The sequence below is a fragment of the Haliaeetus albicilla genome, chromosome 18 (genome assembly GCF_947461875.1).
Source record: "Haliaeetus albicilla chromosome 18, bHalAlb1.1, whole genome shotgun sequence".
NCBI classification, from domain to species: domain Eukaryota; kingdom Metazoa; phylum Chordata; class Aves; order Accipitriformes; family Accipitridae; genus Haliaeetus; species Haliaeetus albicilla.
In genome coordinates, this window is record NC_091500.1 from 30,548,573 (window position 1) to 30,574,812 (window position 26,240).

The window sequence follows — 26,240 nt, forward strand, 5'->3', positions numbered from 1 at the left end:
GCACGTGTTCCGCGTTTGTCCTTGGGGCAGGCGCCGTGACCGCAGGCCCGGGCCGCGCCGCCTGCCGCCCCCCCCCCCGCCAACGCCGCCGTCTCCCGAGCTCACAGCACCGCCCAGCGCCCCCCCTCCACAGCACCGGGCCGGCCCCGTGTCCCGTTTCCCCCCCAGGCACCCACCCACGGGCGAGAGGCCCACCCCAGGTGCGGGTGGGTGAAGGCGGGGGCCAGGCAGGAGGAAAGCCAGGGAGTCTTCAACAGTTTATTAGAAAGAATGCAGACATTAAAAAAATCCCCGCTGCTCTGAACATAAATTGAGGTTTTTCAGCCCGGTTCGAAGCCGCCCACGCGCGCCCAACGTCTGTCACTCGCTCCCACACCCACAGTGCAAATACGGTTTGGTCTAAACGTACAGATTGACAAGCAACAACGTACAGCCGCTCGCACCCCGGAGGAGGAGGTGTAAAGCCTTAGGGTCAAACGGTACCAGGGGATGGGCTCCAGCCCCCTACCCCAGGCCACGCGGCTCAGCATTAAACACCAAACGAGGAGAATTTTGTTTACTTTTCAATACAAACTTTAGTGGAACAGACCTGAAGACACCACAGAGGTACTGCACATCGCCTGCTGAATCTGGCAAGCCACTGACAACATCTGTGTTACAGCCAGTTTTGTTCCCGGTACAAACGTACAATTTCAGGCCGCGGAGGGGAAAAAAATGCTCATTTACCACTTGGTGTGAATTCAGGATTCTCCCATTGTAATTACATCTGCTACGAGGCAAGGAGGCTCTGTAAACTTTATTGCGACTGTTCTGTATCGATTGCCTACACCTCAATTGTTTTTTTTTTCTTTTGGAAGTCTGGAAAACGGTTCATGCATAACGTTATTGCCTCTCATGGCTTAGGACCGCCCCGTGCAATGGTACACACCTACCATCAGTGAAGCCATTTAAAATGGACTGAAAATGGGTTAAAGGATGCAGGATCTCCCTTTAGGGCTATCAACTCAGGAATTCTTATCTCAATTATGAAATGTTGTGATGAAGTTCTTTCCCCAAACCCTGAAGACGACAGTTTTCCTTACTCCAGATCTGGCATTTCTGGAGAGAAAGAGAAGAGCATTAGTGGGTTGGTTTTGTTTGTTTGTTTTTTAAAAAGCTACCAGGAACCCGACTATACCACAAGGGACACCAGCAAGAAGATCCAGCCCTCAACCAAGAAGGGCATGGGGCAGTTCAAGGCCTCTGACCTCACTCTGGTTCTTCGCAAGGAAGATCCATGCTGACAGCACTGGCTGTGCACAGGAGTTACTCGAGCAGAGCCAGCACCACCAACACAGATGCCCCATGCACATGCCTGCTGCTCAAAGCCAAAGCCTCCCCAGGACTACAGCTGGCTGGGAAGGTCAAACTGGTATTTCATGCTTGTGTGGAAAGGCTTTCACCGGATTATACTGTCTCACACCACTCAGGCAAGGCACTGGCATTAGCTTGCAGCCTGGGCTCAGCGAGACTGACAGGACAGAACATCTGCTGGCTCTGCTCAGGGCTCTCACTCAGCTAGGAGCATTCGGCAAGCACTCACACTGCTGCACAGTGCACAGAAACAAATGAGAACGCCAACTTACTTTCATCATCGCTGTCTGGCGAGTCCTGGAAAGAAGAAGAAACATTAACTGGAGCAGATTGCACTTGAATGCACTTTTACCCCTCTACCACCAACCCAGCAGACGAGCTGCCACTTCCAAAGTCTAGTATCCAGCATGCTTTCCATCAGAGCTGGTATTCTGAGGAACTCTAGGTTCCACAGGACATGCTTAGTTTGGCCTCACTGGCTAGAGCCTACAGACCCCCAATAACCAGCAGCCACTGTGGAGGTAGATGACACCAAGCTCTCAGGGCACTGCAAGCATCACCACCACCGCCCTCTGCACCACTGCTGGAAGGGAGGAAGATGACTTTGCCAGGTGACATCATTTATCCAGATAAAGTTTGGTGCTATTTAAGCTTTTAACAGTGCTGAAGGAGGAATGCAAGTTTGACTTCAGCAAGCAGCAATGGATGTGCAGGGCACTGAGCCAGCCCTGCACATATTTACTGCAAACAAAGTACTTACATCATCTGCCCCATCTACTTCTGGCAAGTCTACGTCATCATCTCCACCCATGTTGTTCATCATCTGTTCCAGAGAGATAATAGCCACGTTACAGGGTGCAGCCAACCACGCTCGCTACCTGAACTTGGGCAGCACGGTAAAAATCTAAAAATAACTTAAAATTGTTAACAACCAACAGCCACCAGTAGTTTTGACAAATCAGCTGCAACTATGCAGAAATTAAGGAGCATGCAAAAAAAATCAAATTAATTGCCTTGCAAACCAACCAGTGCACTGAGTTAGTGCCGGCATCTACAATGGGACATACGTTCCTTTCATATCTGACAGCAAAGACAAACTGGTCATCTCACTGCCGTGCCAACAGCCTGCAGCTCATGTTAAAGCCAGCAACAGCTGTGCCTCAGCAAACCAGCAGAGAATGCGCCAAAACCAGCGGCCAGGACGGCACCACGAGAAGGAACACCAAGGAAGACTACGCTGCCTACAGCTGTCAGTCCCTGCATGCCTACACACGGCCTGGAAGGAAACCCAAGCCTCCAGGTACTCATCTTCCCGTACCTCAGAAAAGCGATCAAAATTGGACATGTCTTCATCTGAATCATCTTCCCAGTCTTTCCAGTTGTTGAAGTCCACACTGAGCCAGTTGAGCTGCACATCAACACAAGAAGTTATTTAAGGACAAGCGAGTAACAAGCTGTTACTGTTAGAAAAGGAAGGTTAATAAGAAGTGCCATTCTGATCAGAAGCACAGTTAAGTGACCCATTAACTGCTACATAATTTAAACATGACCCAAATATTAAACAAAATTAAAAACCAGGGGAGGCAGCAGGCACTGCTGCCCTGGCTATCACAGAGTCCAAACCCACCTTTGCTCTCTCTTTTGTTAACCTTGGCCATGCCTGACCAGATTCTCCTTTTCGTAAACAACACAAGATAGATCTGTCTGTTCTTTTATGCTTTGATTCCTGAAAAAGCAAAGAATAAGTATCTGTTAGTATAATCATCACAAACTTCATGAGGAACCGCTTCTATTAAACTAATTTGTCTTAAGCTATCAGCTTATTCTTTGTCCTGAAACACACTGTCCAGAGATGCTTTCATGATTTGCTCTTACAGTCTAAGGAAGAATTTGCCCACCATACTGGAAGCAGCCTAAAGAATGGACAGTACTTTTCAGGATACAGCACTAAGAATACAGTGAGAGGAGAGTCAAAAGGATACTTACATTTGGATCAATATTATTAAAAAGGTCAATTTCATTTAAATGTTTAAAGTTATCACTTCCTCCAAGACAACTGTTAAGAGAAAAAAAAAGTTTGTGTTTAGCACAAAACACCTTATAGAACAAATATGCTTCATTAACAGAACTCACTACTTTTAAGAAAAATGTCATCTAATCAGTATCAGCATAGCCTTTAGATATCACCCCATGCCTTTCAGCTTAGGGAAGGCCCAAGGTACTTACCTGAATGTAAGTTTGGATTTTTCAAAATTTACATTAACATCTTTACTGTCTTCAACGCAAAATTCAATAAAGACATAGTCCCTTCGGTCGTACCACTTCGCAGAAGCAGGCTGCCTGTGAACAGACCATTTAAGAGAAGTTCAAATCAAGTTTTGTATATCTCTCATCAATATTGAAAAAAAAAATATTTAAAACTTGCTCTTCCATGCTGCCAATAAACTTAACACTGGCCTTCCTTGTGTTTCTCCTGATATACAACTTGAGCAGTTTGATTTTTTTTTTTATTGCATTTCAAGAAGCTCAACTAAAAGACTTCCTGTTCTTAAAAGCTGCATTACTAGCTTATTATCAATCATCTTGAAAAGATGCCTAAGGCTGAAAACAGTTTTGAAAAATAAAGAGAGATACAGTGCATTCAGTGCTTAACACCCCCAAAAGCTCATGTTGATGTTCCTTGAAGAAGCTATCAAAACCTCTGAGACTGAAATAAATGTTACAGCAAATAAAAATGATGACAAACTTTCAAGATGAGGTACTACAGATGATAGCAAGATTTCAGTCACATCTAACCACTACGCAGGCAGACTTCATTATGCTTTTTTTCACCCAAAGAGTTAAAACCCAAGCACAACCACTGAAAAGCCCACTTTTTTGGACATTGATACTACTAAAAAAAATGGACCCTTCAACAAATTTGCTATGAGTAAGACCCAGCTGAAGTCAGCACAGGTACAAGGGCTGAAGAATCACTGTTCTGACTTTTGTTACAACCTTCGACATAAACAGACGTTACGTCTCACACTCTTTGGTATCCTTCTGGCTTTCCACAAACACCACAACAAGCAACAGCCTGTCCAGGGCACCAGAAAACGCTGCAGGGCTCCTGAACAACTCTTGTGCATTTCCAGTTCTACAGTGAGAACTCACCTGCAGTGCTCAAGTGCAGCCATACTTGATCAGCTGGTGAAAGCAATCCCAGCTTGGCACATCTCTGCCACAGCCAACACCAACACCCCCCTGCCCCCCCCCCCCGGCTTTCAGTTCTTCTCCTGGCAACGCAGGCCAAGCCCACAACTGAACGTCTGCATTCCAGGAGAAAGCTAACAGCCACCCAGCATGAGCTGCTGTTGCTAAGGCACAGAAGACCACGGGTGCTTCTCACACTTTGGCTATCTTCCAGAGGTGCAAGGTCAAAACTGGGATTTCGTAGCTAATGCCCCTGCACAGAAGACCTTGAAGACCTACCTGCAAGTTGGACTGAAGTTAAATGCTCTGAGCTGAATGGTCACTTACCATGATATCTGTTGCAACTACACTGACTACAGGAAGCTAAAGCACACGAGGACACAAAAAAAAAGCTAATGTTCCTATCTGTATGTGACAGAGTGGCTTCCACTTCACACACCGAGGAGTGGACATTTGGTCTCAGTATTGCACTCTAAGAATTACAGCACAGTAACCTGACAAAAGAATAATTAACTTTTCAGAATGTTTATTAAGGTAAGCACTGCTAAGCTTTCAGAACAGATTTTGACTCGCCTGATCATCAATTGATTCAATTCTTAGTATCGAACCATGACACATTTAGTAAAGTTACTTACTGAGAGCTGCACCATCCCCCCAAAGAAACCCTGCTCCCTTGCCCCATTGCTTATTCTTACCCTGCTCCCCCTACCCATGTACCTGTAGGACAATCTGAATCAGGACCCAGCCCAGGCCTGGCTGAAACCCAGCCCAGTCAGCTTTGAGCTCCATCAGCACTACCAGTACTTTGCAATTCAGCTGTACAAACACTGTCGTGAGCTCAAGGAAAGGCCAGTACAGCAGCAGAAGTGGCCACAACTGCCTCTTCCAGCATTAGCACCCATTACAAGTGCAGAAAATGTCTGATCAGAGGCCAGTAATGGAGCATTTAACTTCCAAGAACATAAAAAACAAGTGGTTTCTGAATGCAACCTTTCATTTCAAGATACTGTCCCACTGGGTGAAAACCTAACGCTTTCCCTTTTAGCAGCATTTTTCAGGCTAAGGCATTTACTTATTCAGGTAAAGTACAGCAATAGCAGAGTAGCAATTTTCTTACTATGGTATTTTTAATTCCTTATTGGACACAAGTTCCCTTTTCTAATAGGGACTGAAAGACTCTCAGAGGAAAGAAAAAAAAGATGAGAAATGACCTGCTCTGTTCCCTCTGTGTCTCTCTGCATTTTGGAACTGCACAGCAGCTATTTCTCAAGCTGCTGGAAGACAAGAATCCCACTGCATGGAACTTGGTTTATCACTCAAATGCACTGTTATCAGAACAGAAATCTCAGTGTCCGGGCCCATGATGATGCAGGGGCTCCGGCTGAATAGCATTAACACTTCGCAAACATTTTCAATGTCAATGGAGATATCTCCAGCCTTCACAGGGAGCTGCACACATTCCTCAGTCTTGTAGCTTTGGTTTGGCCATGACCTCAGTATCTTTGCCAAGATCAGGGGGTTTTAGGCATGAACAGCCTGTTCACAGCACTTTGAAAAAATCCTGCTGAACTGTCCTAGAACTGAAGGAAACTTGCATGCATCCGACCTCCAGAGAGGAATGAAAGAGACCAAAGAAAATTTACTAGAACATAATTCACATTTCTAACACTAAACATATGCTGCCTCCCCAGATATTTAGTACTTACCACCCTGAACATGCCTACTGTAATTAAAGCTATGCTGGAGTTGCCTCTCTTTTCACCTGTTTTTTCAAATCTCTCATCCTCCCAAAGGTAGAATGCAAGCCTTCCTTTGGCTATCTGTGAAGTGCTTTAGTCAGGACTCACCATTCAAACCAGTAATGCAGGATACGTTGGAATTGCTAACTAAAGTTACAGATGAGACGGAAGTTGCAGCTAATTTGCGTTGCCTGCCTACGCGGAGATTCCTAGGCGACAACCGCACACGCAGAAGCCAATGGTAAGGCGTGCACGTGCTCAGAGCACTTCAGAGAGATGGTTCCCCTACACCCACAGAAAATCTTCTATTTTCTTTCAGACACTAAGAAACACTGCCAGGACTTATAAGCATAGTCACTTGTTACACGGAGAGCCTAATGTTTCTTCCTTCTTGCTCAACCAAACTAATCCCAGGTGACCTCAGCCTTGCGCCAACAGCACCAACCTGAGTATGTGCTTTGGTTACATATGGTCCCCACATCCTAATGGGATTTAGACTTCTCTGAAACGGAGAACTTAATTTAAATGTGCTATATCCCACAGAGCAATAAACCACAGCAGACTTAGAGCAGCGTACAGCCCAGGGAACAAGTTGCCTGCATTCCACATTCAGCAAGAATTTCTTCCATCCAATCTACGCTTGCTGCCACCCGTGCGTTTTGGTGACTTCCTAAACGGACACAGCCACCACGCATCTGCGTCTGACTGCCTCTTCTAGTCATCACATTCAGAAGACAATCGTGGCAATGGTACTGTAGAACAGGTTCTAGAAGCTTCACGGCAGCAGTTTCCCACTGATGGGCAACATGCATGCTCAGCTTCACGCAAGAGACCTCACTGCTCTGTCAAATCCATGGGGGCTCTGCAGTGGGTTGCCCACACCACCAGGAGCCACAGTTTGGGCGCAGATGCCCCAGTCTCCAGCTTAACCACAGGCACCAAAGCAGCTTCTTACATGCTGTACTCACGAGCTGAATCTCAAGTCTTACTGTCTGTGGCTCGGCACAACTCAAGAAGTTTCCAAACCTGTCCTTGTGCTTCCTTGTCCACTCCGTAGGCTGCATCTATTGGAAGCCTGCCTTTGTTTCCTGGAAGGTATCCTGACAATTCCTACAGTTTGAGGACACTGCAAAAGTCATCTGCTGAACAAGATTTTCACCCCCAGACAGCAGTTACAAATCTGTTTTACATAACTAATTTTGCTTTCATTTATATACCCTGGAAAGGCGCTCTTTTTAATTAAAAAAACCCCTAGTTTCAGACTATGAAGACAGACAATTGTAAGTGGGATGTAGTAGCACTGTAGTTTCAAGATGATGTATTCTACAGACATTAAACGAAAACCTCCCAGCTTTATTACATCCTTCTCGCTTTCAGTCACATGAAGATGAAGCAGCCCTACAAGCTTTCCTCAGTACCTGTGGCAGACCAGCCTTTCTGACAAATGAAAACCTCAGAAAAGCACTACCACCTCCACCTTCAGTCATTTAAGCCAAACACGTGGAAATCCAGACTGTCAGCAGGCAATGCTGCCATCAGTGTCAGGGGCAACGTGCCTCTTCCCTAACAGCCAGATTTTGCTCTTAAAAGCATCACGCTGCAAAGTTCAGCTCCTCTTCCATTTGCACGGCTAGAGAACCCTCATGTCGACTGGAGCTCTGTTACAAACAGCATATACCGGTTTTGGGTCACTGAGGCAGCCTCAATAGAATTACAATGAAGCCAGCTAATTAGGGCTCCCCAGCATGGCATGAGCACTCCAGCAGTGTCAAGGCACGTCAGAGCGCAGGTTTCCACTCAGGATACACAGGAGGCCATGCGAGCAGCACTCAGAGAAGAAATCCAGCTATTTGGCTCCTCTCCCCTTCCAGCAGCAGCTCACCTCCCACGAGGCAGCGTGGCCGAGGGCAGGCTCGGCGCCCGGCTCTGCCCGCTTTCCCCGTGGCACCCTGAGGACGGCAGAGCGGGGAGGTTTTCCGAGGGGTGCTCCTGCGCCCGCACGTGCTTCGAAGCGGCGTCTCTTCACCGTTACCCATGTTTTACATGGCGAAGTGAAAGCTCAGAAGCAGATTTGCGCATCTACACGTTACGGGCAGCGGAAGGCTTTACTTACCGGGAATTTTTCGCGGTTTTATCCACTACCGTTTGGTGGACACCAGTGCCGCCCGAACCACCGAGCAAAGCTCCACACCCCCGCTTCGGGAGTCCCCCGCACCGGCTGCAAGCTCGGCCCTACCCGCCAAGGGAAGGGCCCGGACCGGCTCAGCCCCGTTCGCTTCCCATTCCCGGGACCCGCAGCCCGGCACGGGGGCGGCAGATCCGCGCCCTTTAGACCGGGGCAGAAACGGACAAACCCGGCGCGACTTCAGCCGCCGAGCCGGGGCCGCCCGGCCCGCCGCCATCCCCCACCCCTCCGCCCGCACCACCGGGCCGGACGCCCGAACGTGCGAAGTTCCTCGGGGCCACGGCGGCGGGCCAAGGTCACCACGCGGGCCGGCGCCGGCGGGAACCCGCGCCCCGCTTCGCGTTCCCTCGGCCCGCTTCCCGCCGCCGAGCGCGGGCTCCCGGGAACAGCGTCCGCCGGCGGGAAGGCACCGCGCCGGGCCGGGCCGGGCCGTACCGGGCCGCGCCGCGCGCCCCCGCCGCTCCCCACCCCCGGGCCTCACATGGCGAACGGCTGCGACTCCGTCTGGCGCTCCTGGAGGGGGGGGAGGGCCCGACTCCGGCTCTAGGCGGCGGCGGCGGCGCAGGCGCGGGCGGGCAGGGCCGTGGCTCCGGTCGGCGGCGGCGGGCTCGGCGCGGCCTCACTCCCACAATGCCCCGCGCACTCGGGCAACGGCGGCACCCAGCGCTGGTGACGCAGCAAAATACCCGCCGCGCCGCCTCCCGCCGCCGCCGCTGCGCATGCGCGCCCTCCGCCGGCGGCCTCTGGCGCGCGGAGCCGCCCGCCCCGCCCGCCCAGGCACCGCCCGCCCCACCGCCCCCCCTGCGCGCGCGCCCGCTCCCTCCTCCCTTCTAGCAGCTTCTCGTCGCGCAGGCGCGTTGGAGATCCGCCCGCCCCGGGGCGGAGCCGGCGGTTGCCGTGGCGACGGGGCAGCCCCCCCCCCCCCCCCCCCCCCCCCCCCCCCCCCGGAGCCGGCGGAGCGGGCCCGGGTCTCCGCCGGGCCGGGCCGGGCCCTTCACCACCCCCCCTCCGCGGGGCGGGCACCGGCGGCGCCTCGCCCGCACGGCCCCGTCGTCGGGCGGGCCCCGTCCCCGGGCCTGTTGCCAGCTGGGCCCCATCGCCGGGCGAAGCCCACCTCCGACCCGCCCCGCGATCGGTTTTATTCTCTCGGGCCCGTCCAGAGCTGCCTGGCAGCGGAAGGTTTTGGGCCCGCACCCCAGTGTCCGGGAGCACGCGCTGCCTGACAGGGCAGGGCCCGGGCCTGGGCCAGGGCCGGCCTTTGTCCAGCGCCCACGCCAGCTGCCGAGGCCGCACCATGCCGCCGTACCGGCCCCGAGCCCTCGGCACTGCCGCAGAGAGGGACACTGGCGCTGGGCCTTCCCCAGGTCATGCTTCTCGCCAAAAAAAAAGGAGGCAGCTTCGCCTGGGAGACGCGGTGATTCACGCCAAAGGCATCTCGGCACATCACAGGGAGCAGGGCCACTGCACAGAGCCAGCAGCCTTTGGGAACACGAAGCCAGCTGAGCAACCGGGTCGTAAAATCCCGGGCCAAATCGAAAGTTAAGTACTGCTCATGCTGGCAGTCAGGAAACAGCCCGGGGGGATCAAGCATGGTACCGATGAAAACTGAACTCCGCACCGAGCAGATGGGACCTCTCCAGGCCTTGCTCCTGCCTGCAGCCTCTGAGCTCGACCTCTCGGAGCTCGAAGCTGCTCTGAAATCCCATCGCTGCTGCCTGGGCCAGCAGCTCTCCGGTTTCTTAATTAAAACCGTCAAACACCACTGCGCAAGCTTCCTGCTCAATTCCCCCCGACTCCGGCTTGGCTGCGGCTGCCCTCCCTCACGGCCCCTTGCGCTGCCGTCTCCCAGCAGGCGGGAGCTCTGCCCACCAGCACTGGCACTGCCAGGCTGACAGGTAGCGAAGGGCTCCCAGCTGGCATTGCCCGTTATTATCTCTCAGGCTTCTCGCTGGTTGCCCGTGCTGCCGTGTCGCTCATCAGCTTTAATGAGTCATTCCAAACCCCAGCTTCTACGGCACAGGGGAGAAAAAAACACTGCTAAACGGCAGCAAGGTGCCCATTTTCACAGCTCCAGCCTCTGCATTTTGTGAGCCTCAGGGCGGTGGGTGGGTAGATGTCAGCTTGCTGCCCTGCGCGTGGGGGGGAAGACCCCCTCTGCCTGCAAACAGCAGCCTTCAGGGTAAGCCCAGGCTTCCCGCAGGCCTGACTGACTGCAGCCCCTTCTACCGCTCGGCCCTGCTGCGCCACCCCAATCCAGCAAAGCAGCCGGCTGAAAAGGCAGGACCGAACCCGGATGAGCATCAGCCTCCCTTCAGATCAGCCTGGAAGGTGCACGATGCCCCAATCCATCCCTGTCCCATGGCTGCAGGGAAGCAAGAAGCTCCCAGTCACTGAAGGGAAGCGCCAGGGGGAAGACGGAGGTGACACTCTGCAGTGGACTCCTCGCCTCCTATGAAGGGCGATGGCCTGGGCTGAGCCCAGTGTCCCAGGCATGGTGCTGACTCGGGCTGACGGCCAGCCGACCTTCGGGACGGGAAGGAAAGGAGGGAACGGGCAGGTGTTCTTCCGCTGCGGCAGGACGGGACAGGGTATCGGGGCTGAGATCTTCCCGGGAGGAAGGCTCCACCCTGGGGCCTCGGCTACCAGGGAGGAGAGGGCAGCAAAGCCAACACAGAGCAGAAAATGTTTCACCAACAATAAGCCACAACTTTTATTAATTGATAGAAATAGTACAAATTTTAAATTTAGTTGCATTTTACTCTTCTCTGAAACACCAAAAAAGGCTCCTCCCTCTGGCAGCTACATCGTCAACTCCTGTAGAGAGAAAGGAGCATTACGAGCCAGCCTTGCCGGCAGCACGGAGCCCCACAGCCCAGCCTCCGGCACGCAGAGGAATCAGGTACCACGGCTGCAGGGGGGAGGCATGTCCCTCTGCTCATGGCCCTGAGCTCACGCCCTACTTCTTGCAGCAGTGGGGAACTACGCCCTGCACGTCTACCCCCTAGGGACATCCCACCACCACAAACCATTCTCCTCCATCCCAGGGCACCAGGACCGCCTGGCCAGGCAGACACTCACCATTATAGCATTTACAATATCATTACTGTTGTTCTTCAGGGCACGGACTGCCTTTGCTCGGGACACGTTCGCCTGGGACATCACCAGCTCAATGTCTTTCACCTCGACGCCAGTTTCGTCAACCTAAAGGAGACAGAGCCCGAGATTCACACCAGCCCAATGCACAGTTTGCTCGGTGCCTGGCAGAGGAAAATGGGGTTGTCTGGATTGGGGCAGCTCCCACTCAGGCCACGCAGACGGAACCCAGGAGGCAAGACCATGCACTGCCCAGCCCTGGGGACAGTCCCCAGGACCAGATCCTCCAGGGGAAGGACCCTGTGTTCTCCCTTTGCCATCATGGCAAAGACATAGATGAGGGAAGGGAAACCGCAGGTCTTAACACAAACTCAGGACGCTTCACAGCTGGCTCAGGTCTGCAGTGAAGCACCCAGCCCCGCAGAGACAGGCTGGGGAAGGCATACCTCTTCTTCTTCGCTCTCCTCCTGCACAGTGGGGGTCTGTGTGTTTTCTTGGATGTTTGAAACAGCTTCTCCTTGCACTTTGAACTTTTCGGCAGCTGCCAGCTGGGCTTGCTGGGACAGGTCTTCGATCTGGAGGAGGGAAGAAGTGTTAAGCGAGGCCAGTCCTGCGCAGTGGGATGTCAGCACACAGGCTCAGAGGGCCACAGCTGTGCTCCCCACGCTGCAGCAGTGCCAGCACACTGAACAGCTCTGCCACACAACCCAGTCGGGAAGTCGGCCCTTGGCGCAGACCCGAGGCCTGCCCACACCCCGCAGTGCGGGGGGGGGCACACAGCAGCTGGGACCAGCCGGCGGCAGCCACAGCACACATGTGGCAAGGAGGAATCCCAGCTAAGTGGCCTGCCGCCCCGCTGCTGCTAGCACAGATTAATGTGGCTGCCAGACACTACACAGTGTCAGCTCACCTTCGCTTCACCAAAGACTATGTAGGTGTCTGACGCTGGGCTCTTGTACACGTCTGGCTTTGTGATGACGAAGAGGATGTTCTTAGATTTCCGGATGGTGACTCTGGTTACTCCTGTTACCTGGCGAAGGCCCAGTTTAGACATTGCCTGAAAAACACGAGAAAGGTAAGCGAGGGAAAGAAGAGTTACTGAGACAGCCCAGCCTGTGAAAAGATGTGTCCGCTCATCTGCTCCCCAGAGACCCAAGTCCAACGATCGGCGTGCTCACGCAAATGAAAATGTGCATTTTACTGCTGCAGAGAAGCATTCCCAGGCTTTTAGCCTGAGAGTGCACTGGGAGCCTGGGAGGGAACTTTCTAGTCCCAGGACTGGTAAGCTCCATAGCACAACCCCAAGCCCCTGCAGACACAAGGATTTTACCCGTGAACAGGGTATCCCCCCGCCTGGGCGCCTGACAAGGGCAGAAAGTTGCACAAACCCCTCACCTCCTGAACACCTGGCTGCTCCTGTACAGGGGTGGGAGGTAAGGAGCTGCAGCCCTGAACAGGGTTCACGGGGTGAAGACCCCAGCACTTGGGGATACCATGCTGGACCCTGAGGCAAAGCTCAGCTGTCCACAGGCAGGCTGTTTGCTGCACACAGGTTTGGCCCACCCACCATCCCACCTCACCTTCCGTGCTTTCTTTTCGCTCCGGCTCTGTTTTGCTTTGCTAACGGGTTCTTCATCTATTTCAGCTGCTGCTGCAAGCTGCAACGAGAGAAAACAAGAGGGACCCATAAGAATCCCAAGGTAGCGGTGGACAGCACCAGCAGGGATCCTGCTCCGCTGCCGCTGGGCGCAGGGACGTGGCTGACGCGTGCCACCTGCCCTACCTGTGCCTGCTGTGTTGTGGCCTGTGTGGAGTCTTGCTCTTCGAGCTCTGGTACGGATTCATCACTGTCAGACTCTGTTCCGGACCCTACAGAAACAAACACACGTCACTCTTTCCAGCTCAGGTAGGCCCAGGGGACACAGGAAGATCAAAGAACCATACTGCTTCAGTGTTGCCTTTGTTGCTGGGGGTTCCAAATGCTGACGCAGTTTCCAGTCAGCATGGTTAAGCAGTATCTGGTCGGAGGAACTCTCTCTGCAATCCCAAACACCATCAGCAGCAAGTGGCACAAGAGCCTGTTCTGAGCACTCTCACCATGGTGGAAGCCAGGTGCCAAAGCACTGCGGGTGCCCGGAGGCTGGCTCCAGAACAGGAGGTATCCCCAGCCTCAGCCGCTTCCCCAGTTTGAGGCACCACGCTGACCAGTGCAGTGTCCTGGCTTGAGGAGGAGTGCAGGGCGCCACTCCCTGGGCGGTGAGTCAGCAGCAGCCTGGCAGACAGGGACTCCCTCGCTTCCCCTCAAACCTGTTCAGGCAGCAGTGAAGCTGGGGTTGCAGGAGCTCAAGCACATGGCACAGAAACGAGACCCAGTTCACCAACTCCTTGGGGCTGCTGCACCTTTCTGTGACTTCATTACAGGGGACGATCTGTAATTACCTTGAAAATGCCCATCAGGGAACAGCATCTTTGGATGCTCAGGTTGGCCTCTGTGCCAGGTCCTGAAAGCTGCCGGAGCCTGGGAGGCTCAGAGGGCTGCCAGCTCCTGCACCACTGCTGCAGTGCCACAATTAGCTTGCAAACCACAGCACAGCCATGTCCGACCACGTGGGAGCAAACGAAGCAGAGCTGGGCGTCTCCAGCCTCAGTGGAGGCCAGAGGGTGACCACGACGCCCTCTCATGCAGCCATTACCTGAATTCAGTCCCATTTCCTTCTCTGGAAAGGGCCTCTCGCCCATGGCCACGCCAAGCACGCAGGAGCCCTCGGCAAAGCTCTCTGCAGGCTGTCGGTGCATGCCCAGGGGATCCCAACAGTTCAGGCAGGCAAAGGAATTTCCCCAGGGCACAGGGACGGGCCTGTTTTGGCACCAGCGCTGCCCGCAGCTCCCCTTTGCTGGCGGGCGGACATGGGGAAAACCACGGTGGACACCAGACGCGCAACAGGGTACAGGCACATGATAGCTCTTCCCAGAGCCTCAGTGTGAAGCCAGCTCAGGCAACAGTCGCAGCGCCCACGCCACAAGCCACGCCATGCTCTGTGCCTGAGAACACGCGTTAGTGACACCGACCCACTGGCACTGGACCATGCCGAGCCCTGACCTGCCCAATCCCTTGGCCGCGGGACATCTCCCCTCCCCGTTCCCCGGCTCACCGCCTGCTCGGGCAGGTTCAGCTCGGTCTGGCATGGTTCAGGCCTGCCTCCACTGCTGTACTTCCAAAGACTACTTGTCTAGACCGACACACCAAGCGACGTAGGGGCACCTGGGCCCTGTCTACAGGTTAGTATCCAGCGGGCAACCAGTGACACTCCATGCACACGGCAAACCGAGGTGGCAAATACCCTTGTCATTCTTCAGGACAGGCTGCTTAGCTGGAGGAGCAGGGGCCTCAGCAGGGGCCACGGCTGCTCGGGGAGAGAGGTCCACCAGGATGGGCTGCACCGGTGGCTCGGCAGCAGGCAGCTCTGGGGGGATCAGAGGTGGCAGGTCATCGTCGTCGACGGCAATGCTGACAGGGGCCGGGGCCTTCGAGGGGGGTTTGGACAGGGGCTGGCGGGGGGCCAGCTTGGCAACCTTACTGGGAGAGGGCTGCTTCTTCACAGGGGTAGCGCTCGGTGCAGAAGAGGCAGGCGGCAGGAGGTTACCCACTGGGGCAGAGCCAGGAAGGCCGGCTTCTGGTTTCTGGGAAGCAGGGGCAGCACAATCGGCCGATGGCTTCGGGGGAGCACCAGGAACCACAGGGGCTGGAGTGGGAACCAGTGTGCCAGGTGCTGGGGCAGGGACTGCTGGGGGGGCAGCTGGAGCTGGTGGAGCTGCAGGAGCTGGCGTGGCTGCAACAGGGCTCTTGGGAGGTGCTTTGGCCGCAGCAGGGGTGGCTGGAGCTGGTGGAGCTGCAGGAGCTGGTGTGGCTGCAACAGGGCTCTTGGGAGGTGCTTTGGCCGCAGCAGGGGTGGCTGGAGCTGGTGGAGCTGCAGGAGCTGGTGGAGCTGCAGGAGCCGGTGGAGCTGCAGGAGCCGGTGGAGCTGCAGGAGCCGGTATGGCTGCAACAGGGCTCTTGGGAGGTGCTTTGGCTGCAGCAGGGGCGGCTGGAGCTGGTGGAGCTGCCGGCACTGGAGCAGCAGGGGCAGAGGGAACAGATGGGGCAGCAACAGGGCTGCTCTTCGGAGGCTTTCTGGCCGTGGTGGGGGCATCTGGAGCTGGTGGGGCTGCAGGAGCTGGTGGGGCTGCAGGAGCTGGTGTGGCTGGGGCAGAGGGAGCAGCAACAGGGCTTTTGGGAGCTGCTTTGGCTGCGGGAGGGGCAGCTGGAGCTGGTGGAGCTGCTGTCACCGATGCAGCAGGGGCAGAGGGGGCAGTGACTGGGCTCACAGGAGCCGCTTTGGCTGCAGGAGGGGCAGCCAGAGCTGCAGGAGCTGGTGCAGCAGGGGCAGAGGTGGCAGATGGGGCAGTGACCGGACTCACGGGAGCTGCTTTGGCTACAGGAGGGGCAGCCAGAGCTGGTGGAGCTGCAGAAGCTGATGTAGCAGGGGCAGATGGGGCAGTAACTGGGCTCACGGGAGCCGCTTTGGCTGCAGGAGGGGCAGCTGAAGCTGGTGGAGCTGCAGGAACTGGTGCAGCAGGGGCAGATGGGGCAGCAACCGGGCTCAGGGGAGCCACTTTGGCTGCAGTAGTGGTGGCTGGAGCTGACACCGCCGGTGTGACAGTCGGGGAGCTGGCAGGGGCCAAGGGGGTGGATGCAGCAGTGACTGGGCTCACAGGTGCTGTTTTGGCTACAGGAGGGGAAGCCAGAGCTGCAGGAGCTGGTGCAGAAGAGGCAGAGGGAGCAGATGGGGCAGCAACTGGGCTCACGGGAGCCGCTTTGGCTGCAGAAGGGGCAGCTGGAGCTGGTGGAGCTGCCATCGCCAATGTGGCAGGGGCAGAGGGGGCAGCAACCGGGCTCAGGGGAGCCGCTTTGGCTGCAGTAGTGGTGGCTGCGGCTGGCACTGCTGGTGTGACAGGCAGGGAGCTGGCAGGGGCTGAAGGGGTAGCAGGCACAGGAGCTGCCAGAGGGGAGACAGGGCTCGCTGGAGCTGCTTTAGCCAGAGCAGCTGTGGCCACTGCTGGTACAGCACTGGGAGATGTTGCTGTCAGCAGCCCTGGGGGAGACGTGGCAGCTCCCAGAGAGGGTTTGGACAGGACAGGAGCGATGGGAGCTGCTGCAGTGGCAGGCATTACCCAAAGGTCTGGGCTCCCAGGTGTCCCGGCCATGGAGGGAGGGACCAGGTCTCCTGCAGCTGGAACTGCAGGGGTGACAGGGGCAACAGCTGGGGCTGCTGGGGCCACCGGGGCATGGCCCGTGGGACAGGTCTTGGCAACAGAAGGAGCAATGGGAATCAGTGGAGAGACTGGAGCACCAGGGGCTAGGCCCTGTGGGGCAGAAGCAGGACTCCCAGGAGACATCCCAGCTGGCAGCAAAGGGGCAGGGGGTGACAACGGGGCCAGAGCCATGGGGGCAGCCAGGAAGACAGGTGGAGAGATGGCACCGGCCAGGGCTGGGCACTGGGGAGGAGCAAGCGGGGGCACGAAAGAGTTGGGGGCTGGGACTCGGGGAGAGGCTGAAGCAGAAGCCAGCAGAGCGGAGGCAGGGCTGCCAGGAGACACTGGTACTGCCGGGGCAGCCGCTGCTGGTGCCACAGCAGGACAGAGAGGGGCTGCTGCAGGAAGAGGGGGTGAGCCCGGGCTCTGGGGACAAGCTGCCTCAGGAGGCACAGCAGAAGAAGGCAGGAGAGTGGGGGCTGCTGCCGGGAGAGATGCCATAAGGGGAAGGGAAGGTGGGGGTGGGAGAGCAGCCGGGCCTGCCCCAGTGCCCTTGGAAGGAGCAGGGGCTGGTGAGGCTGCCATGGGGACAGGGAGAGGGGCCTGGGCTCCAGTTCCCGTGGGGCTCAGAAGGGCAGCAGGGGGGGCAGCTTTCACAGGAGAGGCAAGAGCTGCAGGGGGAGAACCAGGGCTCACAGTGGGGGTGAAGGGGGCCACTGTCACTGCAGTGGGAGGAGCAGCCAGAGCAGGAGACACTGGGGCCGGGGGTCCCGGAGACACTGGGCTAACTGGGGCAGGCCCTGGAGATCCTGGGGCTGCAAAATCCATTGGGGACTGTGGAGCTGGAGGAGGGGAAGTGGTAACTGGGACCTGCAGAGCTGGGGCAGGCAGCTGGGGGGGAACAGAAAACACAGGGATCGCCGCAGCTGGGACCACAGTGGGGGAAACGGGGGCCCGGGGGCCAGCAGGGGCAGGCAGAGCTGCAGCAGGGCTGGGCAGCTCCGCTGGGAGAGCCTGGCCAGCCGGGCCCGGAGATGGAGTCAGAGGTGGGGAATGAGCAGCATGAAGAACAGCTAAAGGAGAGAAAGAGAGTGAACCCATGAGAGAAGGGAGAGGAGGCCAGGAGAAGGCAGCCTGCCCAGCACAGGCGGCGCCATCCTGGCTCTGGCTTTCCCCTCAGCCTTCGTGCCCGGCTTCTATAGCAGCAGATGAAAGTCCACCTGACCTGCCAGTTCCAGTGCAGACCGGGACTGGTTGAAGCGGACATTCATCCGCTTCTAGAAACCAGCACCGATTTTACAGAGCCTGCTGTGCCAGCATGTGAGCTAGCTGATGGGTGCAAGTCACAGAAGGAAAAACCCAATGCCAGGATCGGTACTGCCACTCCAGGTTTCCCTGCTGAGAGCAGCTGTGGCTGAAACCCTGGCATGGCTGTAGGTGGCACCTGAAAATGCCAGGAAGCCCCAGCGGGCTGGCAACAGCAGGAACCCAACGGGGCCAGCGCAGGGGCCAGGGTTTGCCGCCAGCTCTGCCCTTGGCTCTTCCCTACCAAAGGAGTTGCCATAACCTTCATGGAGCCCTGGAGGCCCAGCCAGACTCCCAGTGCTGCTCCCAAGCCTGGGAAATTGCATTCCAGGCTGGCTGGCACACGGGGGTGACGGGAACCTACCCGATGATAAGAAAGAAAACTCAAATTTAACACAGTGGCATGCATAACTGTTCCAGGAGCACTCTGGCAGTTGTGCTCTGGCAGAAGGCAGCCCCCTCCCTCCAGCCCTGGTGTGACACAGGCAGACCCTCCCAGCAGGCAGGCACCCTTTGGGGACAAGGATGCTGAGGCACAGGGGTTGCCTCACCCACACTGAGGGGACGGGACTCCAAGTCCTGACCCCCATGCAGTGACCTGCGCTCTCCAGTGCAAGCTGTTAGGGTTAATATAACTGCAACCACCCAGAACAGCAAACTCTGGTTAATGTGGCACACGAGGTGTTAACGAGTAGGGTCCAAGTACCTGGCGCTGCAACAGGGGCTGCGGGAGGAAGGGCAGCTGGAGCTGAACGGGTGAGAACAACAGTTTATTAACGCAAGTCCAGATGACTTGAGAGAGTGCTCACCAAGGGAGTGCTCGCTGTCCAGCTCCCCCAGCACACGTGAGAGCCTGGCCACTGCCATACCGAATGTCAGCTGGCAATCAAAGGGAACGACTCAGGGAAGAGACCATGAAAGCCAGGGAGGGCAGCCCTGGTCTGACCAGCGTAACCAGCACCACGGCCGGTTGGGAGAGCAGAACTGGCCCAGCCACACAACCGCCCTTCGGCAGCTCCAGCCCCACACACGGCATCAACCCCAAACCCAGAGACAGCATGTCCTGGCGTGTCTGCTGGGAGGGACGGTGAGGGGAGTGCAGCTGGGCCAGCTGCTGAGGAGAAGCCACCGACAGCTGCAGAGCCCAAATCACAGTCCGGTTCCCAGAAACCCCATCACATCAAGGGAGCAACAGATCTCCTCCCGCTTCCGTGTGAGGCACTGGCTCTCACTGTTGCAGCCACATCTGGCTCTGCACAGGTCACCCACTGACCCACAACGGGGCCAGCCCTGCCTGCGTGTCCGCTGTCCCTGCCCAACCTCTCCTATGTTGCGATTAGGGCTAGTCACAGACTCAAGTCCTTGCCTTGATACTGTCCAGAGCAGTAACACGTGCGTGGAACTCACAGCAGCCTCCTCTATGGGTGACGTCCCTTTCTCTGCCGCAAGAACAGTGGCCCAGAAGATGCTTCTAATGCCCCATTTCCTCAACCTGCCCCAAAACGTGGGGTGGTGGGAGATGGGAACCTACCCAGAGCTGGGCAGCTGCTCAACAAGTGCTGCCAGACATCGGTGCCTCATGCCAGCAGGCGTCAGGACACTTCCTGCTCCAGGGAACCTACTGGCACCTCAAAAAGGAGGAACAACCCCTGCCAAGAGCTGAGCTGGTCCCAAGCCCTTCACAGAACAAGCTGCACAGACAACAGCCTTCTCTGGAAAGCTCATTTATCCCTGCCAGCTTCCCCTGTTCCTTCTCCATCTCCAGCGACGCCTCACCAGCACCGTTTGAGGATGTTCCTGTTAATAGCACGACATTTCCAATTCGCCACTTCTCCACTGAGCACCCCACTTCTCTGGTGACTCCTTCCGCAAACACCAGTGAGATACAGGATTGTCAAAAAGCACATCTAATTTTTAAGGGATGCTTAAACCAACTGGGCCGCAGAGCCTCCCGCGGTGCTGCTGCCCACACCTGAAAGCTAAAGCCCTGTAGCACTGGATTAGAGACTGCTGAACCCAACCTCACAAGCTTTCCATGGACCAACCAACCTCTGAAGAATAAGACGAACATCAAAGCAAACTGCTTGACGACTCCCACCCACGGGGCGATTGCTAACCCCGCGCCAGCACCCCCAGCTCCAGCTCCTCGTGCTGCCAGATCTCAGAACAGCCGGCTCAGCAGAGAGGGGATAAACATGACAGGCCTCACACTCAGGCACACCCTTTGCCTCCACCCTCTGCCTGCAGACCTACTTGACAGCTCCCGTGAGCCCCACAGCTGCTTGGGCCTCTGTGGCTGCCGTTGTCACTCCCCAGGAGCCCCCCGTGCTCCCCCAGGGCCCGTGGAGCAGGTACTGTAACAGCATTTGCTGCTCAGCACACACTGCCCATGGCCAGCTTCTACTGACCTACGCGTGCTCCTGAAGTCGTTAGAGACTCAAGAGGAGCAGAGCTTTGAGAGGAGAAAAGGCACGAGTTGTTGCCCGAGACTGAGAGAAAAGCTGTCCTGGGAGGAGGCAGGGGGATGCTGGGAAGCGGCCCCACCGCAGGAATCCCAGCTACGCCTGGAGAGAGACCAAAAGTACAGCAGCTCCCCAGGACCTGACATGACAGCTGTTGCACTGACAGCCGTCACTTGGCCCCACCAGGCATGGGGGGCTGCTTCCTCCCCAGGGAAGCTTTCTGCCAGCACCTCCTGACTTCACTCGTGGTCCCCAAATCTAAAGCGCCCTTTGGACGGACCCCCATTCACTGTCATGCACCGTGTGGCTCCCCCAAGCGGGGTGACAATGCCCAGTCATGTATTCCTGCAGCGCGTCTCTGAGCCTGGGGCAGAGACACAGCAAACCCGGGCAGAGCATTTGCCAGCTGGACCCCAGCACCCAGGACACTTTCAAGGGAGTCAGGCAGCAGGTCCCAGCACAGGCTGGAGACCAGCCCCTGCCCCATGGCGGGAACAGGAGCCCACGCTCGCCTGCCTTAGCGTTTTTGAGCTACCCCAAATCCCAGTGCCGGCCCCCCTGGCTGGTGTGAGGCCAGTACAGCAACGCTCCTTGGCCCCACTGTGACTTTCCAACACGGAGCCACGCATCGCCTTCCCAAACCCAACCAGTTCCAGAGCACAAAGGGATTATTAACATTTGTATGCGTCCCCGACTGTCCCAGTCACCGCATGGCTATACCCTGACCTGGCTATGGCCGTTTTCCTCCCGCTCCCACTGCTCCAACGCTCAAATCCGTAACGGGACCGTACAAACCAGGTACAGAGCATGGCTGACATAATGCTCTCCCCAGTGTTTTGGGACATGAGGGACCACAAACGACATGACTTTAGTGACATTTCCCATAGAGATAACCGATGCGATTTTGGGTAGGAAACCACAGAACAGATTTGTTTGGGCCACAGGAAGCAGTATGACAAAAGGCAGGCTGAGTGAGAAGGGGTCTCAGGCCACGGAGCAGATGCCCCAAATGCCCCTGGGGTAAAGTGGACGAGACTCAAGTTGGCATCACGCAGCACTGGCCAACTCCTTGCCCACTGAGGCACCAGCACACCCGACCCCCCAGCTTCCCCGGGTCCCCTTTTTCCCCCCCTTAAAAGCAACCGAGCCAGCGCCCAGAGGCCGCGGGGACGGGGACGTTCCCCCCCTGCCAGCCCGGTCCCCCCCTCGGCCTCACCTGTCTCAGCCTGCGGCTGCGGCAGCTCCTGCTCCGTGGCCGGGACGGTTTCTGTAGCTTCGCCGGGCATTTCTGGGGAAAGGGAGAACCCAACAGGCCCGGGCTCGCCGGGGCTCCAGACCGCCCGAGGGCAGCTCACCGGGCGCCGGTAACTCGCTCCTCCTGAAGCCACCCGCCAGTCCCGTGCCCGCCTCCCGGTACCGACAGGTCTGCGAAAACGGCTCAACCGCCCGGTCGGTACCGGACACCCCAGGCCCAGCGGGCCCCGAGCACCGCACGGCACGGGCCGATCCCGGGGCCGCCAACGGGGCTCCCACCCCGCCCGGCTGCGGCGCTAGCCTCCCCCGGCGGCCGGGACCGGGGCCTCGACCGCCTCTCCTGCCCTCTCGCCCCCCACCCTGGAGCGAGCGGCCCCGTCCCGGTGCGCGGGGCCGTCCCCGCCGGCCCTCCCGGCCCTGCCCGGCGCGACCACGGCCCCAGCGGCGGCCTCGGCCGGGCCGCCGCCGCCGCCCTCCCGCCCCCCCTCCCGGCCCGGCCGCGGCCCGCGAACGGCAGGCAGCCCCCGCAGCGGCCCCGGGCCCGCGCGGCGGCGGATGGCGGCGGATGGCGGCGGATGGCGGCGACGGGACTCACTGTGCGGGGAGTAGGGCCCAAGATGGCGGCGGAAAGAGACCGAGCTCCTGGAAGCGCAACTTCCGGGAAGACGAGCACTTCCGGGGCAGGGGCAGCGGCCCGCCGCCCGCCCCGCCCCAGCGGCCGCGCTCCGCCGTTCCGGGCCCCGTCCGGCGGCAGAGGGGCCGGGGCGGCACCGCGACCCCGCCGTGGGCGGCGACCCCAAGGTGTGGGGCAGGGACCTCCGTGGAAGCGGAGCTAGGACCTCTCCGGGTGTGGGGCTGAGATACCATGAACGTGGGGCCTGGCCCCAGCTGTGGGACAGGGACCCCCCCCCCCCCGGGTGCCGGCAGAGACCCCGTGGGCAGGGGTACGGGGGGGCAGCGACCCTGCGGCTGCCAGGCAGGGGCAAGGCCCCCCAGCTCCTCCCCGCGGGGACGGGACGCAGACCCAGGCCCCGGCCCCCTCCCGCCTCGGCGCGTCCCGGGGCGCAGGCACAGGGGTGACCGCAGGCATTTAATGGTCTTTGTGTAGAAAAGGTACAGAAGGCAGGAAGGGGCCGTGGGGAGCGGGGCAGGGAGCCGGTGTGGTTCGGCCGGTGGCTGGCAGGCTCCCTGCTCCAAGGCACCAGGACCCCCCACGGCCCGCAGCGACAACAGCGGAGGCAGCGATGGCGGAGTGGGTCCCTCAGCAGCCCTGCGGCAAGGACTGAGCCTGCTGCTGTGGCTCCTGGCAGTGAGGCCTTAGAAGTCTCCTTGAAGGTCTGCAAAGAGAGGAAGTGGGAAGTTTTACAGAAAAAGAGCAGTTTCTCAGAGCCAGGGGGTCCCCTTCAGGGTCCCCCAGGTGGCTGCATCCCTGCCCGGCTCTTACCGCTTTTCCGGAGCAGCTCTCCCCTCCGGCTGCGCTCCATCTCCTCCACAAACTGCTCGAAGACCCGCACATAGGGTGCCAGGCTCGTCTTCTTGTAGTCTGGAGGATTTGGGGAGCTGAGCAGGAGTGGGAGCAGGCGGTGAGGACCCCCCCATGCCCCAACCTCAGCCCCGCTCACCCCGCGCACGGCGCTTTGGCTCCGTCTCCCTGCCGTCCTCCTGCTCCCCGTCATTGCCGGCCACGTCCAGCTCGTGGCACAGGGAACTGTGGGAGATGGTGGGACATGGTGGGGGGCTGCTGGTGCAGCCAGGACCCCCTGAGCTGCCAGCCCCGCTCATGTACCTGATGGTGGGGACAGCAAACGGGTCAAACTGGTCCAGCCTCTGCAGATCCAGCGGCACGGAAATGCGACCTGCAAGGGAGGGGAGTCACCGCCGGGGGTGGCAGCCCCGGGGGTCCCCGTGGGGTGCCAGCCCCGCAGGCTGCCAGACCCACCTGTTTTGGGGTGGACGCTGAAAGGGCTCTTCAGCAGGTGCCCGACGCCCTTGCTGACATTGATGTCAAGGCGGGGAAAGCAGTACTGCAGCATGATTTCCCAGTCTGCGTAGCACGACGTGCCCTTCCCGCTCGCCGCTGCCCGCTGCGGGGACAGGTGGGTCAGTGGGCAGCAGGGCAGGCGGGAGCACCCGGCCCCCTGCCCAGGGTTGCTCCATGACCACTCACCCGCACCCGCTCCATCCTGCCCTTCAGCAGCTCCCAGCGCTGCACTGAGTCACGCTTCTTGGGGAACTCGCCCTGCAGTGGCTCGCGGTGCTGTGGCCGGCAGTCAAGGCTGATCACAGACACTGCTGACCCTGCTCCCACCACGAGGACCCTCCCTCTGGACCCGGCACAGTGCCCAACGGCACGGCGGGGCCACTCTGGGAAGGATATCTTCCGGGACAAGGGCCAGCACCTTCTCCCAGCTCTCTGGGCTGCCCAGGATGTCCTGGCCCACCAGCGCGTATGCCTCAAAGTACTTCTCCACCACACTGACCGACCGCCTGCGGAGGAGCGGGGAGGGAGTCAGCACCCCACGGCCGGTGGCTGCGGGGGCCAGGCATGGGGGGTCCCCACCGACCTGATGAAGGGGTGGATGGGCTCGGAGAGGTTCACCTTCTTCACGGTCTCTGCTCCACCCTGGAGGGACAGCGGCGGTCAGCCTATGGGGGTGGGCAGGGGGTACCCGGCCGCCCATGCACCCACCTTCACCAGGGTCAGGTACTCCACAGTGGCTGCCCGCAGTGCCGGGGACCACTTCCGCACCGCATCGTCGCAGACCCAGCAGTGGACACCCCTCCGTCCTGAGTACATCCACAGGCGATGCTTCATGCCCAGGTCCTCTACAGAGGGAACAGCCGGGCTGCAGGAGTGCGTCGGGATGGGTTGCGGCGTCTGTCCAAGCCCAGCAGCGCTGCAAACCCGCTGGGCAAACCCCACTGGGCACCAGCACATCCTCCACTCCCCCCCAGCCCCATGAGAGCACGAGCACTGCCCTGGCCCCCCTTTGGGGTCTGGGTGTTGCTGCGGGGCAGAGTGTGCTCTGGACGTGTCCCCGGTGCATGAGGCCAGGGGCCGCGTAGGTCCCTGAGACCCTCACCCACAAGCGCGCGATCGATGATGCGGACAGCGATGGTCATCAGGGTCCAGCACTTGGAGCAGATCTCGGCCGAGCTGCAGGCAGAGCACGGCGGGTCAGGCTGCTGCCCCATGCCCCTGCACCCCTCTCCCGGCCCCCTATTCCAGCTCGTGCCGTGAAGACCCCCGGGAACCTGCAGCACGTCCGGACATCGTCATAGTCCGTCATGTCAATGTCGAAGACCAGCTCCTTCTCCTGCGGCTGGAAGGCCCCCAGATGCACCGTGTTGTGCTGGTTGGGCTGCGGGGCAGAACGGGCTCAGCTCCAGCCAGGGACCCTGTGACCCGGAGGCCACGTCCCCCCTGGGGCTGGCCGGCACCCGTGCTCCCGGTCGGGGTGCTTGGGTGGGAGCAGGACTCACCCGGTGGGAATAGACGGCCCCGATGTCGATCTTGTAGGGGTTGGTCCTCTGCAGCTCCCGCTCCAGCTCCTGGGGGCTGCCGAAGGACTGGAACCGCAGGTAGACATCGTCCCGCAGCGTGAAGGAGAATTCCCGCAGCTGGAAGTAGTTCTTCACCACTGTGGAGGCACAGGGAGGGTTGGGGGGTTGCGGATGGGGTCGGGGGCAGCCCTGACACTGCCCTGAAGGCCCGCACCCCTCCCGCCTGTTTCCCCTCAGCCCCCTCACCGCACTCCTGAGCCCCCCCCATCACAGGCACCCCCAGATCCGCCCCCCCCCGGTGTCCCGGACCCTGGTCGGTGCATCCACCCGCTGCCGCCAGCCCCAGCGACCCCCCGGGTCCCCGCCACGTGCCCCGGGCCCCGGTACCGCAGCCCCCCCCCCCCCGCTCACCGCCGCCGTAGCCGAGCCAGCGGCCGTAGGCGCCGTGCGGGAAGAGCCGCCGGTAGAAGACCGGGAGCAGCTCCGGCAGCGCCGCCGGCTCGAACCGCGCCATGGCGGGAAAGAGGCGGCGGGAAGCGGCGGGGACGGGCGCCCGGGGGCCGCCGGGAGCTGTAGTCCGGCCCCGGAGCACGGGGACGGGGAGGAGCGGGGATGGGGGCACGGCCCGGTTCGGGACACGCCGGGGGGGGGGGGGTCGGGGTCCGGGGTGCCCGGCGCGGTAGCGAAGGGGTGCGGGACCCCCCCCCCGGGCGCTGCCCCGCTCCGTGTTAACGATTCCCCGGCGGCCGCACGGCTGCGACGGAACCCGACCTGACCCTCCCCGGCTGCTGCCGGAGCGGAGCCCCGGGGCCGATGCAGGACCGGTGCAGAGCCCCGGGGCAGAAAAGCCCGCGGCCCCGG

The 26,240-nt window shown here is 59.0% G+C and overlaps 3 protein-coding genes across 7 annotated transcripts; all 3 read right to left on the bottom strand.

The window, feature by feature from the left end:
• Window positions 1–244: 244 nt before the first annotated feature.
• Window positions 245–9,147, bottom strand: PTGES3 (prostaglandin E synthase 3). The gene is made up of 8 exons (XM_069806478.1): window positions 8,951–9,147; window positions 3,580–3,693; window positions 3,340–3,409; window positions 2,981–3,079; window positions 2,672–2,761; window positions 2,114–2,176; window positions 1,626–1,650; window positions 245–1,098 (listed from the first exon to the last, which is right to left on the bottom strand). Coding segments are annotated over exons 1-8 (483 nt in total). The 5' UTR covers window positions 8,953–9,147; the 3' UTR covers window positions 245–1,078.
• A 2,007-nt stretch (window positions 9,148–11,154) lies between these two features.
• Window positions 11,155–22,625, bottom strand: NACA (nascent polypeptide associated complex subunit alpha). Of its 4 annotated transcripts, none has more exons than XM_069806466.1 (11): window positions 22,471–22,625; window positions 21,838–21,909; window positions 18,866–18,907; window positions 16,344–17,927; window positions 14,904–16,151; window positions 13,346–13,431; window positions 13,143–13,220; window positions 12,473–12,619; window positions 12,009–12,137; window positions 11,548–11,670; window positions 11,155–11,283 (listed from the first exon to the last, which is right to left on the bottom strand). In XM_069806466.1, the coding sequence occupies exons 2-11, from the start codon at window positions 21,905–21,907 to the stop codon at window positions 11,269–11,271; spliced, it is 3,522 nt and encodes a 1,173-aa protein (XP_069662567.1). In that variant the 5' UTR covers window positions 21,908–21,909; window positions 22,471–22,625; the 3' UTR covers window positions 11,155–11,268. The 4 variants fall into 4 exon arrangements, with proteins under 4 accessions (XP_069662567.1, XP_069662566.1, XP_069662565.1 ...); XM_069806465.1 differs by having other exon boundaries at window positions 14,904–15,754; window positions 15,791–17,927; XM_069806464.1 differs by having other exon boundaries at window positions 14,904–17,927.
• A 327-nt stretch (window positions 22,626–22,952) lies between these two features.
• Window positions 22,953–26,014, bottom strand: PRIM1 (DNA primase subunit 1). 2 transcript variants are annotated; one of them, XM_069806474.1, is made up of 13 exons: window positions 25,791–26,014; window positions 25,359–25,516; window positions 25,131–25,237; window positions 24,959–25,032; window positions 24,565–24,701; window positions 24,440–24,498; window positions 24,252–24,362; window positions 24,043–24,133; window positions 23,815–23,959; window positions 23,662–23,731; window positions 23,498–23,583; window positions 23,320–23,418; window positions 22,953–23,212 (listed from the first exon to the last, which is right to left on the bottom strand). In XM_069806474.1, exons 1-13 carry the CDS (start codon window positions 25,891–25,893, stop codon window positions 23,193–23,195), a joined length of 1,260 nt encoding a protein of 419 aa, XP_069662575.1. In that variant the 5' UTR covers window positions 25,894–26,014; the 3' UTR covers window positions 22,953–23,192. The 2 variants fall into 2 exon arrangements, with proteins under 2 accessions (XP_069662575.1, XP_069662576.1); XM_069806475.1 differs by having other exon boundaries at window positions 24,043–24,129; window positions 24,248–24,362.
• Between the last annotated feature and the right edge of the window lie 226 nt (window positions 26,015–26,240).

Bases quoted from the DNA above. Each gene is read 5' to 3' on its own strand.
- PTGES3 (XM_069806478.1), bottom strand. The intron at 3,080-3,339 runs GTAAGTATCCTT...TTGCTTTTTCAG, and splicing joins TTAATAATATTGATCCAAAT to GAATCAAAGCATAAAAGAAC. The intron at 1,099-1,625 runs GTAAGTTGGCGT...CTTTCTCTCCAG, and splicing joins GCCAGACAGCGATGATGAAA to AAATGCCAGATCTGGAGTAA.
- NACA (XM_069806464.1), bottom strand. From the start codon at position 21,907: ATGCCCGGCGAAGCTACAGAAACCGTCCCGGCCACGGAGCAGGAGCTG. The intron at 12,620-13,142 runs GTGAGGTGGGAT...CGTGTTTTTCAG, and splicing joins GCGAAAAGAAAGCACGGAAG to GCAATGTCTAAACTGGGCCT. The intron at 11,671-12,008 runs GTATGCCTTCCC...TGTCTCCTTTAG, and splicing joins AGGAGAGCGAAGAAGAAGAG to GTTGACGAAACTGGCGTCGA.
- PRIM1 (XM_069806474.1), bottom strand. From the start codon at position 25,893: ATGGCGCGGTTCGAGCCGGCGGCGCTGCCGGAGCTGCTCCCGGTCTTC. The intron at 24,499-24,564 runs GTGGGTGCATGG...CTGTCCCTCCAG, and splicing joins AGTACCTGACCCTGGTGAAG to GGTGGAGCAGAGACCGTGAA. The intron at 23,584-23,661 runs GTACATGAGCGG...CATCTCCCACAG, and splicing joins TTTGCTGTCCCCACCATCAG to TTCCCTGTGCCACGAGCTGG.